This window comes from Trichogramma pretiosum, unplaced genomic scaffold (assembly GCF_000599845.2).
Source record: "Trichogramma pretiosum strain Unisexual culture from Peru unplaced genomic scaffold, Tpre_2.0 scaffold6, whole genome shotgun sequence".
Classification (NCBI taxonomy): Eukaryota; Metazoa; Arthropoda; class Insecta; order Hymenoptera; family Trichogrammatidae; genus Trichogramma; species Trichogramma pretiosum.
The window spans coordinates 2,706,719-2,726,506 of record NW_019641678.1 but is presented as its reverse complement, the minus strand read 5'-3'; the positions used below and the strand labels follow the sequence as shown (position 1 = coordinate 2,726,506).

Below are 19,788 nucleotides of genomic sequence, written 5' to 3'. Positions count from 1 at the left end.
GATTTAACCGCAATTCAAGTTATCGATGAAATAAGGTAATGGCTGATTCGTGAAGGTATCGGCTCGAAATATAGAATTGGCTTAACTTGTTGTATACAATAGCTACTAAGGCTCGAATTTCGAATCTTTGTACCATTGACAAACATAAATTCAACATCATAATATTACGCGTGCAGAGTATATAGTATATATTAGGTAGGTATATATAGGTAGGCCGCTTGACGTATCAGCTGCACGCTTGTCAATTATCCTCAACGCACCACAAACAGTGCACAATCATAGCTCTGAGTCGTATAATACACCGAGTTGACGTAACGCAGCGCTCCGCACGCGTTCAATATGCAAATCCAAAAGGTAACTGCACTCGGAGGCTTGCGAACGAGCCAACGCAGTCGAGAAATAACATCCACGTGTGACGTTTTCTCGCCTTCCTCTCTGCATATAGCCACGCGCGCAACTACGCGATTATACCAATGTCAATGTAATATGTATACAACTACTGCTGCTGCTGCTGCTGTTGCACATAACTGAGGCAGGTAGCTGCAAGAAAAACACAATAGTTTACGACAATTTGGGTAAAATTGAAATGACGTTTCAAAACAAAGTGACGTAGATATTAATTAATTGACGTGACTTCAAAGCGCTCAAATACGCCCAGTCCGTGGCAGGTTGTGCATCAATCAAGCAAAATATTGAATCGAACGAGTTACTGCAGTGCAGGATTAACATTTTTCACACGTGAAATTTGTTGTTCCGCAGCTACTGAGGCTGAAATGATACTAAGTTTACTTAGCCGTTGCATCTTGAATTCGCTGAAATAGTTCTGGGGAGGGCTAGTTGAGAGAAACGCTAGAATATCATCATTGAGGCGCAAAGTTATTTGACAAAAAGAATTAGATTTAATTAAAAAGCACATAATTGCGCATGAAATTAGAGAAAGTGCGTAGACGTATACGAGCTTATTATATTTCATAGCTGCGTCGGAGTTATGAATCTCCGAATGAGAAACGATCAGAAGTGCGCGCGCTTAACGGGCCATGTTTTACACGAGGCGAGCGCGCGCTATTACACAAGTTCGCAGTTATGATCCGTCGAGGCCAGCCGAGCTAATAAATGAGTATCGATTCGTCTGTGCCATTTTTATGCGAGCTGCCACATTGACGTGCGTATACGGACGCGTCTCGACTCGTACAACTTCCTCGTGCGAGCTGCTTTGTTGCCCATTGCCTCCAGACGGCCAAAGTCAATTACCGCGAGCCAAGTCAATTGCGTCCCAATCTTCATTCGATCAGGCTGCCGCGTTTTTTAGACCGATCTAAGGAACTTGTCGGGATAGGCAACGAAAAAGTGAAAAAGTCTCCTCGACCTTATGTCAGCTGCGATGCACGAAGCAAATTCGACGGAGGAAAACAAAAATCACAGCCACCAAAATTATGCAACGAGCCTCGTGCGAGCAGTGAATACAACTGCACGAAAGCTGATAATAATTGTTGGAAAGCATTAACAACGTCAAGGTTCGAGCCAAGTGATCTCGTGGACTCCTCGACAAACCTCATTTGTCGTAATGCGTAAATATAAATACATTCACACGTCCACAAGCAGCAAGTATCTTTGTAGCTCTGGGTTCAAATAATTGTCATAAAGTTTTCGACGACGCAGAGAAAGAGAAAGAGGGAGAAAGTATGTTTTCTTTCAATTCTTGAAGCTCAAGCATGCAAGTATTAGTGCTTGTAAGTGCTGTTATGCCCAAAGACTTGTTTCGTTGACTTCATTTTTTTCCCTTTTATTTTATTTTGTTTTCGAACAATGACGCGATCATTCGGTTCATCGGGCGCTCAGCGAGCCAAGCGATACCACTTTAATGATCGACGCGAGACAGAGTCGAGACTGAGAAAGAAAAAAGAACTTTCTTTGGCAGGGGTTAAAAAATAAAGCTATTATGCTCGCAAACGGGCCGTTGAGCCGTTGCCGTGGCTCAACAACGTAATGAAATGACGGATGGCTTCTTTTTGCTCCAACTCTTTTTCTCGCCTGTCGTATCAATTCATTTCTAAATGCTCGCGCCAACAACTGCATGCTTACGTAATATCGAGCTTTACAACTCTTTGCATCGCTGCAGTAAATGAGCCTAATTTCATGAGCGACGCTTTTGCATCCAGACTCAGTTATGTCAAAAACTAACTCGGTTCAGGGCTCAAAATATATTATATAGAGCTTACAAATTGAATACATGCATTACACTGTTTTCATTTTGAAGTTTGCCTGGAAGCCACATAAAGAATCGATAATACATTTTTTCCAGAAGTTTGAGTCGATGAAATTTAACACCTGCAAAAAAGCGTAAAAAAGTATTCAACATTGATCCACTTGTTCCAAGTATGTAGCGCTAATTCAACAAACCGATGACATAGACGTCTGTTTGGGGTATGGGGCATACAAACACGGAGGGCGACGGCGTCGTACCGTAAATCTGGCTTCAATCAGGCTGCGAGCGGTGCGTTGCGCGCCTACCGCCCTCTAAATCATAGCTTCGCGCGTCGGGTGCGGAACGCAGTGCACTGGGCGAGCCTCGTAATAAAAAGGCCAGTTTCTCGCAGCTTGCGTAAGATCCGTACACGGATATGTATATATTATAAGTGCACGCGACTAACGGCGAATATATGTGCATATAACGCACGCAACTATTGCTCGATGGACTACATATGTGTCCGGACACTTTCTCCGCGGGTGGTGCAACTTATTATTTTCTATTACAGCTTCTAATGTATTGACTTACAAGGGCTCTTTAATAGACGAATGCTGCCCGTGGCTAATTATCCGCGGACTCGAGCTATGATTTGCGCCAGCGCGAGTTGACTTAATCCAAATGATCGCGAGTACATTAGTAATTTATATTCTTTGTGCGATTTTATCGCGGCGAGTTATTGCTGCTATACCAGCCGATGCTGCTGTGCGCGCTTAAAACTCGCCTCTACGACCAAGTGGGATTATCAATTTTAAGCTTCGAAATTATATATTTTGCCTTGGCGCTTTTTATGCTTCCCCTCTATATACCTTTGAGGAATCTCAGCTGCAGTGACTCTCGGCTGCACGCGGCTTATTCATGTATAGTATGCACGCGCGCCAACGATGTGCAGCAGCGGTGCGAGGCTGATAAATAAATAAGCTGCTTTAAAAGCTCCGCTCAAATTGCCCTTTAAATTGCTACTAACAACTGCATAAGTATGAGCACTTTTTTTAGATTACGGAGTTGCGCATTTTATAATATGTTTGCTCAACCAGTTGCTGCAGGGAGATCGACCGTTGATGTCAGCTAATGTTTCAACTATGCACACTAATTTTTCCAGTTACCTTTATAAAAGCTAATTTCTCATCTCGTAAATGCATCCAAGTCTAAGTAATACTTTTGCATATACTAGAGAAACCGTAAATCGGAGCAAAATTAGTGTAGGTTGTCTTGTATCTCCAAAACTCACCAGACAAGAAAAAAAGGTGCACAGCGTATATTTTTTGTACATTGTTGATAAATCTCATCAGCTACAAATATCCCTACAAAATTTTACGAACTGTCTGGCATCTTTTCTCAAAAGCACGAAATTGAAGTATTTCTAAAATTCAGGTTTATTGCTATAACATTTAAAAAATCCAAGCTCAATTTGACTTAAAAAAAAAAAACATAAACTCTAAAAGAGTCGGTTGGAACACTTCGTAAGCCTCGTTATACTATAGAAAGAAAGATATAAAAGTCAAAATATGATTGAGTTCGATGTGGACTTTGGTCACCAAAAAATTCCTAGCAAGGTCTGAGCTTTCTGAAATATCTGTTAAATTGTTGTAATGATATAAGCCCCAAAATTTTGTAGTAAAAAGTAACATAGATATAATGGGCATGTTCATGTTGCACCCTCGTGGCTTATCAGATGCAACTAGGGAAGAATTGCACCAGTGAGAAGCAATCGTAAAATTGTAAAAGTCAATTCGATGTATCCAAGTATTCGATATATCGGTGTAAGTGTGCGCCCAGTAGTACATTATAAATGCGTGAGGCAGCTATTGCGCAATTGAGAGAGGCTGCAAGTGTGAGTTTGTGTGCGCTCGAGTGCGTGACTTTCTCTTGCATATGTATATAATGTAGTATATATGTGTGTGTGTGTGTGTGTGTGGGCTCGCATATACAGGGATCGGCGACTGCCAGGGTGGACGTTGGACGAAGACAAGTCAAGTAAGTGCGGGCCTGTACGCGAGCTCTCAAGCAATGATCATTAATCGTGGTAACAAATGATATTGGGTGTCGATGAAGATTTCTTCTTGGCTCGAGTGGTGGCCGTGGCAGAGCGACGCAGCGCCGGCAACGCTCACTGACAACGAAAAAAGAAAAAAATGACGTACAAAACTTTCTCCATGTCCGTGACTTTTGCCGTAATGCTTAGAGAACATCCTCTCGTGCGGACTTTTCCAAATTGTCAAACTCAGTAATCGATACATGTGTGCAGTTGGCAGCCAATTATCGATACCACCAACGTATATATACGTAACATCTTTTCAAGTTATTCTCGCGCATGTAATATATATTGATTACATCTAAGTACATATGCGCAGTACCGACTGCACCCAAGGATGATTCGATGACGCCGCCAAAACATCGAATGCCATTTTCACCATTATACTTTTCTCGCGTCTTCAAGTTCACGTAATACTCGCTAGTTTCTGCATGTAATTACGCGATACGCGTCGAACGTACACGTGACTGAATAATCACGATGTTGATAAGTTTATGCTCGTTTAAGCTCGTTTATGCTCGCGCAAATTATTTATGTGGCCATTGTGTGCAGCTATTGCTACACATTGGAGCTTACAATTCGGTGCACTACTACACTTACAACTTATACTTGCCAAGACCTCGCATATGCATCAAGTTTCGACCTACTTATCAATTTTCGTCGTGATTATATCGGCGAGCGAAGCACCGACATAATATGTATCAGAAAACCTCGTCTGCCTGCGCAAAGGCAATTCGCTCCCGGAGGAAAATGCGAGAAAAACGTATGTCGCGCGTGGAGAACCGCAAGCTCCGGGGGAGGAGTCTGCGCTTGAGTATAGGCAAAAGCCAAACGATCAAGTCGACGAGTCTGCTCGAGTCTCGAGCTTCTTAGGCGTTTGCTTCGACAATTGCTCCAGCTAAAGCAAATAACTTCATCCGAGCCACACACGTGTAATCATATCGTCTGCGTCTGTCGTGCATGAATTATTCGATCGAAAAAATGCGCAGATCGCCGAGTTGCGGAGGTAATTGCCAGCGTGACTGGCGCCGCTCGCGACGCAACTGGCTACGCGCAACACGTAAATATCCACTTCCACTGCTATTCTCAATTTTCGTATCGCTAAAAAGCTCTGTGGCTTGAAAAAAATACTAAAAGCGCAACTTCTTCTACGTTACGATTAGATCTCAATACTGAAGCTATTTAATTGTTTCTCGTCGTTTGAAACAATTTTAAAGTTTATTAGTGAATCCAATATTAAATATTATCGATACTTTCAATTTTTCGTAATAATGAATAAGACTAGAAACGAAAAGCGTTTTTAGACTTTGAAAATATAAATATTTATAAAAAATGTTAAAACCTAAAGTTGAAAAGTTATTAAATTCTTCAGGATTTTCCGAAAATTTTGTTGCCTCTTGGATAAAAAGAATCGAGCGTTTGATTCGATCAATCAATTTAAACTCAACATCGAAGCAGATGCATCGCATGAGTAATCGATATTTTCCTCCCTCGGCGTGTCTGCGAATGAGTCTTGGAATTGAATAACATCGCACGTCCCTAGTGTCGTTATCGATAAAAAAAGACCCCCAGCACACTTGAAATTATGCTGCATATTATTATATAGCTTCGTTGGTGCACACAGAGAGGGGGAAAAGAAGTAAAAGGAAGCTTTATAATAGAGATTATATAGGCGCTCAGTTTGCAGCTCCATTTGACTCGCGATGACTGTCGAAACTTGGATTTTCTGTATAGTCGTGCGTACGCGTGAGTTTCGATGACGTTGGAACTTTTGCTGCATTAGATACTCAATTAAAAGTAGTTGCAAGAAAAATATTCACGAAAATACAAATACGGCGTGTCACGTTTGAATTATACTTTCAGAAGAAGGAATTCGCGCATATAGAGACAAGGCAAATCGAGCTGCACAAAGAAGAGCGCGTGCACAAGTTGAATTATAATATATGAAAATCTTATTGAGTTATAAGTACGCAGGCATGTGCACGGGTAAAGGCTGAACGAACAAAAAGCGAAAATCGAGCCAATGCCGGATGGATTTGAGAAGCTCAGCAGCTACACGCGTATCTCGCTGACACAGCCAATCAGCATCTCATAAGACGAGCGCGCACGAGAGAGAGCCAGAACGAAAAAGAGATGTATCCTTTTAGTGGAAAAATCAACAGACGCAAGCACTTGCCCTCAGCTCTTGGCCACATATATACATATTATATTCGCTCATATGTATGTAGACATTCCGACGCGTCGGCTGCATCATACCCCTCGCAGAGATTGATATGCACTCGGGCAAAGAGCAAAATAAAATCAAACCAGACACTACCGCCAACGCGATCGCGAGTCGAAACTTTTTCTTTTTTCCATTTCGTCAGTATCGGTGAAGCAGCACAGCGGCAAACCCTTATATTATATACTTACTCGTAGTCATAAGACTGGCTAATTAAGACTCCGCGAGATGAGGATATGTGCGTTGACGCGCTGCGGGATAGTCCGCATTATTGTACACATTGTGCCACTCGTAGCGATGCAAAATCAAGATCCTAATGCATATGCCATTGGACGCTTATGTGTCAGCTGGTGCGCTCGGCGATTCAAGTAGCCGCTTCGTACCATACAATACAGTCGTATTTCTATGCGTGATGAAATAAAACTCAACTTTGATATTTTGGAGACCAATTTCTCCAATTCAATCTATATTGTCTACTGCTCAAGACTTATAAACTCTTGTAATGAAATTTATGCTTGTACTTATTGATATCAATTTTTCCCCGAGCCTAGTATCCGTAATGTCCGATAATTGTAAGCATTATACAAAATTTGAACAAAATGGCATGCCCGACTCAAAAAAATTGTCTTTTCACGCGCATCCGTAATTTGAAAAAGCCAAACCTGATTAAAGTATGTATTTTGGCGCTTTCACCTTTAAAGTTTAATAGTTTAAGTCTAAATTTCATTTGAAGATGTGCTACCTTCTCTCAGGACTTTTGACATATTATTTCACGTATGTAATTTTTCAGCTACAAATAAGAGAAAACGAGGAAAATAAGCTTACCGATCGAAAGTTGTAAATTAATGGTATATTAATGAGATTTGTATGAGCTGTTTATCTTGTAATTGTTTATCATTCATTGGTCTCACAATCGTTGCATACATAACGTTTCGGAAGCCAGAGCAGCCAACACACGTACGTCCCATAAATGCAGCAACTACAGTCACGACAGCGACGCTTTATATTAATCGCAGCGACATTTGAAAGTGTCCGAAATCATAACGAGCACGATCTTACCGCGGTGGGGATTTTCCTCTGGTTAGCGGACTCTCCGTTCGTTCGCTTTTTTTTTCCTTTCCGAACGTTTACTACTTGGAATAATTTTCTCAGCTCTGCGCTACTTCAATAAAGTCGTGAAAATGAAAAACTTATTCATCGAGTTTTTCGTTTCGCTCGCGCTAGTCTCAAGCTTGCACGGTGTGTGTGTGAAAAATCTGCTTTCTATTCAAACTCTATTTGAATACCAAAAATAATTCTTCTGTCCAGTCGTCGGCCATCCCGTGGACAACGGCGAAGAGGCTCGGCCGGAAGATTTCAAGTATCACGTGGTCATACGTCGCAAGGGTCAGTACATTTGCAGCGGAGCCTTGATAGCCGACTCGCACGTGCTCACGGCGGCACATTGCGTTAAAAAAGACAAGAAACATCTGTCGGTTCTGGCAGGAACGACGAATCTGTGGCGTTACGAAGACGACGACGAGTCCCAAGAACGACTAGTCGCCAAAGTCCTCAAAGTCCACATTCCCAGCAAGACTCACATTCAAACTTTGACCAATATTGCGTTCATCACCAAGTATTACCTCGGCGACATAGCCGTGCTCAAAGTGCGTTACACTGCGTAGGAAACAAAACAAAGAATAGGGTTTTTTTACAGTTGCACATGTTTCAGCTGGACAAGCCACTGGGCAAGAGTAGCCGCGTAAGCAAGTTGAAGCTGGCCTCGAGTCTGCCCGAGGCAGAGACAAGCGGCACAGTAGCCGGTTACGCGCACCTCGGCAGCAAGGACGGTCGCGTGATCTTCGGGCCGAAGCTCCTCTACACCCGAGTCAACGTCATGAAGAATAACGATTGCCAGGAGCTGCATCGATCCGCCTACCGGGTGAACTTTTGTGCCAACTCTCCGAGGGACTCGACGCAAATAGTCCCGGTCGGCGTGTGTCAGGGCGACAGCGGCAGTCCTTTGGTCCAAGGCGACCGCGTCGTCGGCGTGCTGAGCTCCGGGCCGAAAAAGTGCGGCTACGACGCAGTTCCCGGCATCTACGTCAGCGTCTCGACTTACAAAGACTTTATCGATTGCGTGGTCCAGGAAGACTCGTAAATTGACCATGTAACGCGCGCCCTTGATTGAAATAAAATAAATGATTTACCTTCGTCGAACTGGTCTAATGCGTAGCGAATATTGCGAATCTGCTCGTGGGCGATCGACGTATCGAGGGTTGGCCAACGGGTACGTAATAAGCGCAGGGCTGCAGACACACTCGCGTGTTTGCGAGCGTCGACGCGCACGAGTTACGCGCGAAATTTAATCGATCCGCGGCAACAAAAAAAGGCATCCTCTGCTCGCTTTTCTCTCAAGGTCGTGGCGCCTGGCGATTATGACGTGCAAGGGCTACGCCGCTTTATGAATGCGCTTCGGCTACGTAGCCTCGTATGCATCGCGCACTTTTAATGGATAGCTGGATGAGCAAACCTATGTACACGATTGAACGCAAATTGGAAAATTGTAGCTCTACGCCTTGCGTGCCTTTCGTCATTAAGTGTACGCAGCCAAGTTCTACGCAATCATCGACTCATAGTGAGGCGCCCCTGGGACTACTTTATCCAGCTGGGATAGCTGCTGATTTGCACCTACGATGGCAGTAGCGAACAATAATCGCGAACGTTTTTCAGCGAAATCGAAAATTTAAAGGCACGAGAGTGCAACCGAGCCCTGACACATGAGAAACACTCAACTCACATGCGTATCTGTCATAATACCTTCTGCTCATCTGCGTTTCCAATTTGCCAGTCGTATAGAATTACGCAGCGAGACACATGTATTGACTGTGTCAGAAAATTTTTTAAAACAGATTATCATCACCTTAAGAATCAGGATGTACACCAAGATTCGGGTGACAAGTGTGGGTAAAGTAAATACATAAATATTTTTGTATATATTTAACGGTGTATATATAATTCGATTTTATGGCATTTAACAAGTGAAAACAAGCCACACATCATATACAAACGAGTATCATGTGTATGCGCTCATATCACGTATACGCAGGCAGACGCACGCGTTGACGGATTTTTTTTTGCAAATTGACGCGGAGAATACGTGATCCAGATCGCCTCTTCATTGACATGCTCTTCTCGAACAATATCGATTGTTGCTAACCTTGCTTCCGACTCGAGGACGCCGAGCTACCGATGATGAGCCCACGATTTTCTCCAACTTCCGCCTGTAACAATTACGATAATTAATTTCATCAGCAGTCGAGTCAATTACTTTTTTTCAGTCAAATTTACACGCTATTAAAATGAAAATTATCGACGAGGCCCAATCACGTGCCGCTGCGAAAGAAATTCGTTCAACTTTCGGAAATAAAACATGGGCGCAATGAAGTTGTGAATCGCACATGTATGTACATTTATTACCCGTGCATCACGTATACGAAATTCGTATGTACAAGTTCGACAAAAAATCGAGTTATTGATTTGGGTTGAAGATCGGCTCATAAAGCAAAGTACCGATTTAAATGAACTTAATGGACGCAAGAAATTTTTTGCGTGAATTTTTTCATCAGTTCATTGAAATAACCATTGAGGAACCAATTTCGAATCGTCGAAACTTTATTCATCGTACTCCCGACGCCATCTTTCGCGTGTACTCTAACATTTTACCTGCAATGCATCGCCTCGTGGGATAAAACAGCAAGAGCGACTATCTCGTAAAAGTTAACTCAAGAAAATAGATCAAAATATCTCGAGTGCTAATAAATAAAATAGCTATAACTTTTTGTTAACATTTCTTATTAACAAAAAATCGTTACTCTCCGTTGAATTTTCGCGTTATCAAAAATAAATAATAAAAAAGGTAATAAATACTTGTTGATTTATGAGAAAATAAATATTTTATTAACAGCAAGTCATACTTGCAATTGTCGCCTTATCAAGTATTTTTACAAAATATCACCTCACAAGCAAGATCAACATTATATTTCTAATTCTATAAACACTAATTTCATTGTACCGTAACTAAATCAAATTCAATTTTCATACTAGTGGCCCGAAAATGACTACTTCCCGGCCGCTGTGCTAAACGGGAAGAGCTATTTTCGAGTCACGGGATATGAATAGTATAGAGGCCTAAGCCGCGAAAACAGAAAGCCTCAGGGCACGTGTTTATTGGCCTCGGCTTCGCCTCGGCCGCTAATTACACGTACCCTCAGACTTTTCTGTTTTTCGCGGCCTACTATTCATTTCGAAGTGTTTCATATGATAACGCAAAATAAAAGACTTTTATTTTTGCTGGTATTTTAAAATTGTATGATTGGAGGATTATTTTTTTTGTATTGTCCCGAAACTCATATCATTTCTACTTTTTATGTAAACTAGAAAAGTCACCATATTCATAAATAAAATTCTCTTCAAAACATGATCAAAAAACAGACAGCAAGTCAATTATTACGCTGATATACAATTCAAACACAATAATAATATGGCATTATTGTCACATTTAGAAAGAAAAATTACTATTATCGTATTCTTCATCATCTGTGAGATCACATTCATCTATAAGTTTAGTTAATTCAGCATCATGTTCCATAGATTCATTTTCTAAAAGGTGACTATTTCCTTCCATAAATCTGGCAAACCTAATATATAAATAATGTGAAATAATATGCAGAAAATTAAAATATATTTTAATAACATTGAAAATAAATTAATATCTTCCTACCTTATAGGATCTTTTAATGTTAAAACTGTTTTCCACGGATTACATTGTGGACTATGACAAAATTGTTGAAGTCCATCCAATGCTTTTTTAGTTTCTATCACTGCCTCTTTTCGGTATTCATCATCAGTTAGCAAACGACGACGTTCCGGAAACATTTGTTTCCTAATAATTCAGATGAAGTAGGAAACAAATGTAAATACACTCATCAAAAGTCATTTTCACACAAAAATGTGATGAAAATTATGATTTAAAGATGAAATAATTTATAGGATTACACTAACCAGTAAAATATAATTACTTATAATGTACTCTTAGTGCTAAGATAAAAACTTATAAAAATTATTATTATGCAAAATTGTAGGAATTTAAGTATTTTTAATATCTCTGCACTCAATTACAATAACTTACCAATAGTCACGACTTTTGTAGTAAAATATGGTTGGAACATTGTAGAGTACCAATAATAATATGCAAAGTGATGTTGATGCTTCTCTAAAGTAACTACTGTGATAAACACACACTAATCCAGCAATCTGAAATTCATGAATTACTTTAGTGAATGAAAAATTAGTAATAAATATTAACTGTATACATTAATGTGTAATTTACATACCTGCAGAGCCCACTGAATGATATTTCTTGTTCTAGTATTGGTAACAGGTCCAATTCGATAACAAATTATAAAACTTATCAGAGCTGTAGATAGGATGTAATACAAAACATAATCTCGATATTGCATAGCTATCATCTGAGCATTTTCTAATAGTATTTGAGCCACATAAAAACTCATTGTATAGCCAGTAGCCACCATTAAGTACATAAACTTGCCCTAAGCAAAAATTAAAAATAATTAATTGATTAATTTTTTGTCCATAAACTCCATTTTTACCACACTTAAAAGTAACTTACTTTAGGAAATAGTTTTCCCAACAAATAAATCAAAATAAGAATTGATAAAGTGACTCCAAGGCTAATTCCACTCATGTAATAAAAGAGAGTGTTTCGACTTAATTTTTTGGCATACCAAAACATGAATATACCCACTGCAGTCAATGATATCTTGAATAAATCAATAGCTATAAAAATAGTATGATTAAACACTGTAAGATTGAACTAAAATTTTTAGATTTTGATAAAATATTATACATACTATTTTGAGTCATTATCAATTTGTATTTAAATTGATTTCCTTTGGGGCTCATGTACACCCCAATGCAACTATTTTCAAATGGATTAATGCTAAACTGTTTGCTTTTTTTGGAACTAAACAAATTGAACCGCCAATATCTCTGATTTTCTTCATGTTTATCTACAACTTCATGCGGAGAACTTCCTTCATACAATTCATAGCTTTCTAAATTTGTTTTCAAAGTCATCTGTACCAAACATTTATAGTTATAATTATAGCGTAATTAGCATATAAAAATTAATATTAATCAATTGAAAACTCACGATAACGGTTTTCCATAAATTAATAATATACTTTGACTTGGCATTGTGGCAAAAAATGCGCAAGCCAGACTTATCATTATCAACCCATTCACCTGGGTCCATAAAATGAACTGAAAATCAAAGTATACAAAAAAACACAGGTACAAAATTAATTATGAGTCGTATAAAAGAGGTTAGAATTCTTACCTATTTCAGGATCATGAATAAGAGCCTCGTTAAATTTAATACTCGATGCAAAAAATAGAACAAGTAATACTAGTGAGGATTTCATGGTCACCTTTGGATTTTCATGGACGCTTTTCATTCAAATTCACTGGGCGATAGTGAAAATGCTTTTTTCAGCTCCGATGCGGCATTGAATTCGAAAGGTAAATACACCACGCTTGAGCGATATTTTTTCATCAAGTTGTTTTTAACAGTGCGCGGGAATGAAGAATCAGTTCACCATTGTAAGAGGGCGCACGTTGGCTTGAAAGGGCCACTTTATTAATCTGAGCCAATAAAAATGTGCTCGATCGAAAAGTTTTGAACTAGTATTGTGTCCAAAATAAGCAATTGGTTGAAGAGTAAGTAGATATAGGTGTTCAGTTATAAATAAAATTATTAGTCATAAATGTTTTTTCAAATTTATTGAATAACAAGAAGATAAATAGGTAAGAGAAGGTGGTTGGAAAATTTCATCGTTTTAATTATGAGTTGAAAGTATGAAAATGAGCTTTGGGAAAAAATGGTCGGGTGACTCGAACGATAAGTTATGAAAAATGCGAGGCAGCAATGATAAATTGGTATCGTTAACAAGTGGCAGTAAAGTTACGCAAAAATGCGTAAGATTTAGTCAATGATTCAGGAATACTCTCTCCTTATGCACTTGGCTACGGTGGAGAGCTGCATGTTGCTCGTGCCCTCGTAAATCGTGCCGATCTTGCTGTCTCGGTAGAACTTCTCGTGGGGGAAATCGGTGGTGAAGCCGACGCCACCCATGAAATCGATGCACTTGGAGGTGACTCTTTGGGCGATCTCCGAGGCGTAATACTTGGCCATGGCGGCTTCCTTCATCACGTCCTTTTTGGCGTCGACCAGTCTGGCCGCGTTGTAGACCAAAAGCCGGGCAGCTTCGACTTCGATGGCGATCTGCAGCAGGCCATTATAGTGAGCACAATCGGAAGGCGCGCACAGAGTCTAGGTGCGTGTACGTACCTGGGCAATCTGATGCTGCAGCGACTGGAACTCGAATATCTGCTTGCCGAACTGTTTGCGCTCGAGGGTGTAGGGTATGGTGGCGTCGAGGGCGCCCTGGGCGATGCCGATCATCTGGGCCCCGATGCCGACGCGGCCCTCGTTGAGGAAGCCCGCCGCGTACTTGTAGCCCTTGCCGAACTCGCCGAGGATGTTGCTCTCGGGCACGCGGACGTTCTCGAAGTGCACCATGCAGGTGCCCGAGGCCTTGATGCCGAGCTTGTCCTCGGGCTTGGCGACGCTCAGGCCGGGCGTGTTGCGCTCCACGAAGAAGCTCGTGATGCCCCGGTAGCCGTTGGCCGGATCGGCGTTGGCGAACACCAGAAAGAGCCCGGCTATGTCCGAGTTCGAGATCCACATCTTGGTGCCGTTGATGACGTAATCGGAGCCCTCGCGCTTCGCCACTGTCTTGAGGGAGAAGGCGTCGGAGCCGGCGCCCGGCTCGGTCAGGCAGAACGAGCCCGCGTACTCGTTGGCCAGCTTCGGCAGGTACTTTTTTTTCTGCTCCTCGCTGGCCACCTACACCCATCCATCGCGAAGCAAAATTATAATTTCAATGAAATATTTCAATGAGGTGAAAGTGAAGTTACCTTCTTGACGAGCGAATTGACGAGGGTGTTGTGTATGTCGACCAAGGCACCGACCGAGGCGTCGACCTTGGACAGCTCCTCGACCGCGAGAATGGTCGTGAGGAAATTGCAGCCCGTGCCGTCGTACTCGCTCGGCACCTCCAAGCCCATCAAGCCGTTCTCGAAGAGCTTCTTCAAGAGGTCCGAGTCGATCTTGCCCTCCTTGTCCATTTTCCGGACGATCGGGTAGATCTCGTCGCGCGCCAGCTTGCCCACCGTCTCCTTCATCATGAGCTCGTCCTCGCTGAGGAAGTTCAAGGGCAGGTGCTGGCCCATCGGCGCCGTCGAGTGGATCTGGCGCTCGAGCAGCCGGCGCGACAGAACGCGCGACAGCCTACGCAGCGAGTTCATCTTGACGACTGTGACGAGAGAGAGAGAGAGAGCCCGTTGAAATTTCACGGCGAGCGGGAGCTTGGCGGCCGTGGACGCGACGAGGCTCGTTCGAGCGCGAGTGAGCCGATGTGTATGTTTTCGAGCGTCGCTGCTCGTGCGAATCGGCTCCGAGCTCGATGGGAGGCTTCTTCTTTCGTATTATCGGATCGGCAACAAGTATGCGCGTATTGTCGCCTACGTAAGCCGCCGCTTTGATTCGCTGCACTTTTTCGCTTTATCGAAATTTCGCATAAAAATACTCGAGAGCTCGAACGATCCCCAGCGATCGACAACCGATTGCCTTTCCTATCAATAATAACACGATAATGCAAATAATTCACCGGATTTGAGACGAGTTCAACACATCTTTTTCTTTCGAGCTAACCAGAATCTCGCTATTACGCTCTTCTTTCGCTTGCGATTCCACTGACAGCTGTGTATACGTCTTGTATGTTGTACGACGTATAATTTCTGATTACGGACTTCATTGTGTTTATTGAGTATGCCGCTTTGACTTATATAACATTGATAAAGTATAATTAGTCAGAAAGTCAACTAAATCATATGGGCAACTTTTTTCTTCGGAATCATACGTACGTCCCGTTCTTACGTTTACAAAGATTCGCTACTTTATAAGCAAATTCCACCCGACTTTTATGTTATTCCGGATAAAATTACTTATCGCCTACTTTGTTATTAATGACTCTTCAGAAATATATTTTTCTTTCTGGGCTTCATGTGGATGAATAGCCATTTGAACGATGTTTCATTTTTCTAATCTTATCGGTGTTTTGCTTCTTTTATTTATTTGCTTTTCGCAACTGATATATAATTTAAAAACTATAATGTAGTGTCAACTGTGCAGATCTCAGTTTTTAATCTCGAACCATTGATAAAACCTTTTTTCTCAATTCTCCAGTAGAATATGGCACGTTTTTTTTGCATAAACAGGGTCTATATTTACTCGTTTATAATGTCTACTATATAGTTTCATATTCAATAGCGCTTTCATATGTGCTGAAATATTTACACTAACTCCCTGGGAGTTTTGTATTTTTATCTTCGACACAAACATCAGAGAATACAACGTATTCAAAAACTTGTAGTATTAGTAATTATGCAGTCACAGAGGAAGTGAAAAAAGTCCGTTTAGTCTACATACATTTTTTCATTAAAAAAATTTTAAGACAAAAAAATATTGCTTATACTTTCCTTTATAGTGATTTTATTGCATAGTAAATGCTCATTGTCACAAAGTTGTATTATTAAAAACTCCGAATATTTTTGTGTATCACTATTTTTTGTTGTAACTTACATGAAATTTTGTAAAATCTAATAGAAAATAGACAAACAGCCTCTCTAAAACACTCGTCAAGTATTACTCTCTTTTAGGTAATCACTCATAATATTTTTCAAAACTTTAAATTATAATGATCAAAAATTGATTTTCTTGCATTATTACATAAATATTACTATATTTCACCACTTGCACAAACATATTTTCAAATAACTATGTTTCTTCAGTCTATTTTTTAATGCAGTCGCCTCAAATGAATAATTTCTTTACAAAACTCAAACATGCACAATACAGGGCAGTGATTGTCTCACATTTACACATACTTTATAAATACAAATATAGAGTTCATGTTACAATGTGATACTTAGATGGCTTGTATTTATATTTGAATAATTAATCAAATAATAGTAAAGCTAAGAAAACTGGTCAAAATTATTTTAAATAAATACTTAAGGTAAATGCTACAACATAAAAAGAAAGTCCAATCAAGACCCTCTTTATTGTGTATCATCGTAAAAAATACTTCAGATCAACATCTGCCACTATATAAATGATTGGTATTGTGTGAATCGAGGTACATACATTTTCATTATATTTAAAGGATCTTCTAATCTAATTCTGCACTTATATATTTTTTTCAATGTATTAAACTTTTTTCATTTTTATATTGAAATCTGATACTTTGAACACACTCATCAGATGCACAATTTTTCAAGGACTCAAAATATTTAGTGCTAATTTAGCTCATAGAAACTTGATATCTTAACAATTCGAAAGAAATGAACTCATTCGAACTCTATTTATTCTCACACCATTCATTTTCTTTTCTCACCTGTTCTTCTTCCATCGGAGTATAATCATTTTTAATGTTAAAATCCTTGCGAATTTGCTGAACCCCTTTGTCCTTGATAGACTTAGCCATGGCTTTGCATGCTAAATCTAAAAGCCCTTTGATTTCAAGATAATTAGCGGCCAGCATTATATCATATAGAGTGAAATAATCAACCTGAAATAAAAAGAAGTAACAATGCTATAAAAAACTAAAAAAAATGTAAATTTATATAAATTTAATAATCATCTGAAGTGAATGAAAAGGTTTAAACTAACGTAATATTCTTTAATACCTTCAAAAAGTTTGCATCCCAAGAAGGAATTTTATCAGTTCTTTTTTCTGGATCATAATTCTCAATGTAGGGAAGATCATCTTGATGATGAGTACACCATTCAATAACTTTTTTCAGGGTAGCACCGTTGACACTGGGTAGGAAAATGGTCTTTTTCTTATCTCCATTACTCAATCTCGAATCCTCTGCCATCTTTTTTATTGTAGTTGAGAGATAGGCAACTTTGATTTCAACCAAAAAATATACACAATCGGAACTTTGGAGTTTAATTTTGGAATGCATCTAAAAATTAAATATTATAATTTGAATTAATAAATAGTTTGCTATGAACAATAATTAATATATGGGTAAGGCTCAGAATTTTTGAAATAATCGTGCGCACGTATGCCCCCGATCTTGACGCGCTTTTGGTATGTCATTGTTATAGTACATGGTAAAATGGTCCCCAAACGAACATTTTAAACCCCCCCCCCCCCTCCTACCCCCGCCCCCGCTATAAACGTCTATTTTCGATGTATATTTATTCTGAATTAGCCTGAAGTAATTAAAAAATCCGAAAAAATTCATAAAAATACTTTTCAACAACCCAAACAACCTTGAATTTTTTCAGATTTTTTTAGTGCTTCAGGCTTTCAGATAAAATGATTTAAATTTAGAACGTTTGAACGGCCTTTTTTGCACGTTTTTCGACACACATTAGCGTCTCCAGGCGTAATAATGCTCAAACTATTATAAAAATTTACAAGGGAGTAGTTGACATGTTTAGGAAGCTTCTTAAATAGTTTTGGAAATGAAAGTCCGGATCATACTTGATTAGATTTTGTATTTTTTGTCTTTTCTTGATTATTTCTATTGTAGAAACCACCAGAGTGCTCAGATCGCGTCAGGAACCATTTTTTCTGTAAATTTGGACGATTTCCCACAAAAAAGCTCCTATAAACTTTTTCGTTTGAGTCATTCTACACTGAGCTAGAGCTTAATGAAATATTTGCCAAACAATGTGTTCATTATATTAGATATAGAAAAAAAATGTTGACCGGTTGAGTTAACAGAGAATCAGCCATATATTATATTTACAAAAAGTGCATGAACCTAATTTAAAAAATTATTTATTCAATTTTAAATAAAACATAAAAACCATATTTTATGGGTAAAACCACTCACCCAAAAAGTTTAAATATTATCGAATTGTCCATTATTACCAATCCTCGTACGTCTTAGAAAAGACGATCAATTATAATACAGCAAACGAGTTCAACAGTTCCAAATAGATAAAAAAACTTCAATTAGGCGGGATAAATAATGTTTACAAAATTACAAATCTTCAAATCAATGATGAAGGATCAAACGTTAACGGACGTTCACGAATTGGCGCGCGAAATAATTTCGATTAGACCAACCAGTGACTTCGATGAATTTCACTGTTTTGTAAACTTGTCGTATGGTATATTGGGTTAACATCGATAGTAGTACATTCGACCACATTGAATTTGAAAAGGGTACTGCTTTCTTTCCCATTCACCAACTAAAACGGTTTGGAGTACACAATTCAAAATGACTCGAGAAATAGCACATTACTGATCAATATAATAAACTATTTTTAATGGAAAATTATTTGCAGATAATATATTCTGATTATCATTTGTAAATTACTTTGTCTCAATTATAAAATAAAACTAATATTAAATACGGGATAAAGAAAAAGCTAATTAATTTATCAAATTTGCATACTTATATCCTCGTTGTGAATCCTTAAAATTCACTTTATTATATTATTTTCAAAAATAGAAAAAAAGAGAAAATGGCGTTATCATCTGACAGGAAATTGTGCTTATGGAGTCTTAAAACTTTAGCTTAAATTATTAAATAAAAAATGAACTTACATTTTGGTTGGAAACATTCTTAGTTGTGAATAAAACATTATTATCGGCAACTGCAGCCATGATTAAAAATATTTAAATTGATGAATACCCGAACGAATTAATTCGATCTTCTCTCCACGAGAGTTGAGACGAGAATTCTCTATTTCCTATACGCCAGTAAATCTGGAAGTCCCAGTCTTAGAGTACTAAGCTTGATGACATCTCATAGCCATAAATCGATATTGACGTATTTATTCTGAAAATTACTCAATCGCGTAGCCAAAATATTTAACTTGTAGGAATTTTTGAAAAAGAAAGACGCTGCTATAATATTAATAAACTTATGTATTAATTGACGTTTTACGCATTAGTTACAAAAACCTGTATTACCTCCAAATTTTATGGATAATTCATAAGAGTTACACTCATGGCTCATCTAATGAACTTGGAATAATGAATTGCATATCAATTTTATTTCATCTACTTATGTGTAACAAGGAACGTGGAATAAAATATTAGTGAATAAAATATGTTGTAATAATTTTCTCCAAAT

The 19,788-nt window shown here is 39.1% G+C and overlaps 4 protein-coding genes across 5 annotated transcripts; 1 reads left to right on the top strand and 3 right to left on the bottom strand.

The window, feature by feature from the left end:
* The first annotated feature begins 7,632 nt into the window (after window positions 1–7,632).
* Window positions 7,633–8,656, top strand: LOC106657802 (trypsin alpha-3-like). Its single transcript, XM_023460833.1, has 3 exons — window positions 7,633–7,740; window positions 7,810–8,147; window positions 8,213–8,656. Exons 1-3 carry the CDS (start codon window positions 7,683–7,685, stop codon window positions 8,639–8,641), a joined length of 825 nt encoding a protein of 274 aa, XP_023316601.1. The 5' UTR covers window positions 7,633–7,682; the 3' UTR covers window positions 8,642–8,656.
* Window positions 8,657–9,493: 837 nt separating this feature from the next.
* On the bottom strand, window positions 9,494–13,243 carry LOC106657839 (nuclear envelope integral membrane protein 1). Of its 2 annotated transcripts, XM_014379520.2 has the most exons (8): window positions 12,902–13,243; window positions 12,716–12,825; window positions 12,414–12,639; window positions 12,173–12,339; window positions 11,877–12,092; window positions 11,672–11,796; window positions 11,264–11,425; window positions 10,418–11,180 (listed from the first exon to the last, which is right to left on the bottom strand). In XM_014379520.2, the coding sequence occupies exons 1-8, from the start codon at window positions 13,017–13,019 to the stop codon at window positions 11,042–11,044; spliced, it is 1,263 nt and encodes a 420-aa protein (XP_014235006.1). In that variant the 5' UTR covers window positions 13,020–13,243; the 3' UTR covers window positions 10,418–11,041. The 2 variants fall into 2 exon arrangements, with proteins under 2 accessions (XP_014235007.1, XP_014235006.1); XM_014379521.2 differs by lacking the exons at window positions 10,418–11,180; window positions 11,264–11,425 and adding an exon at window positions 9,494–9,764.
* Window positions 13,244–13,329: 86 nt separating this feature from the next.
* LOC106657840 (short/branched chain specific acyl-CoA dehydrogenase, mitochondrial) lies at window positions 13,330–15,384 on the bottom strand. The gene is made up of 3 exons (XM_014379522.2): window positions 14,542–15,384; window positions 13,913–14,470; window positions 13,330–13,846 (listed from the first exon to the last, which is right to left on the bottom strand). Exons 1-3 carry the CDS (start codon window positions 14,929–14,931, stop codon window positions 13,559–13,561), a joined length of 1,236 nt encoding a protein of 411 aa, XP_014235008.1. The 5' UTR covers window positions 14,932–15,384; the 3' UTR covers window positions 13,330–13,558.
* Window positions 15,385–16,148: 764 nt separating this feature from the next.
* LOC106657892 (S-phase kinase-associated protein 1-like) lies at window positions 16,149–19,418 on the bottom strand. The gene is made up of 3 exons (XM_014379588.2): window positions 19,257–19,418; window positions 17,374–17,655; window positions 16,149–17,255 (listed from the first exon to the last, which is right to left on the bottom strand). Exons 1-3 carry the CDS (start codon window positions 19,314–19,316, stop codon window positions 17,046–17,048), a joined length of 552 nt encoding a protein of 183 aa, XP_014235074.1. The 5' UTR covers window positions 19,317–19,418; the 3' UTR covers window positions 16,149–17,045.
* Window positions 19,419–19,788: the final 370 nt, after the last annotated feature.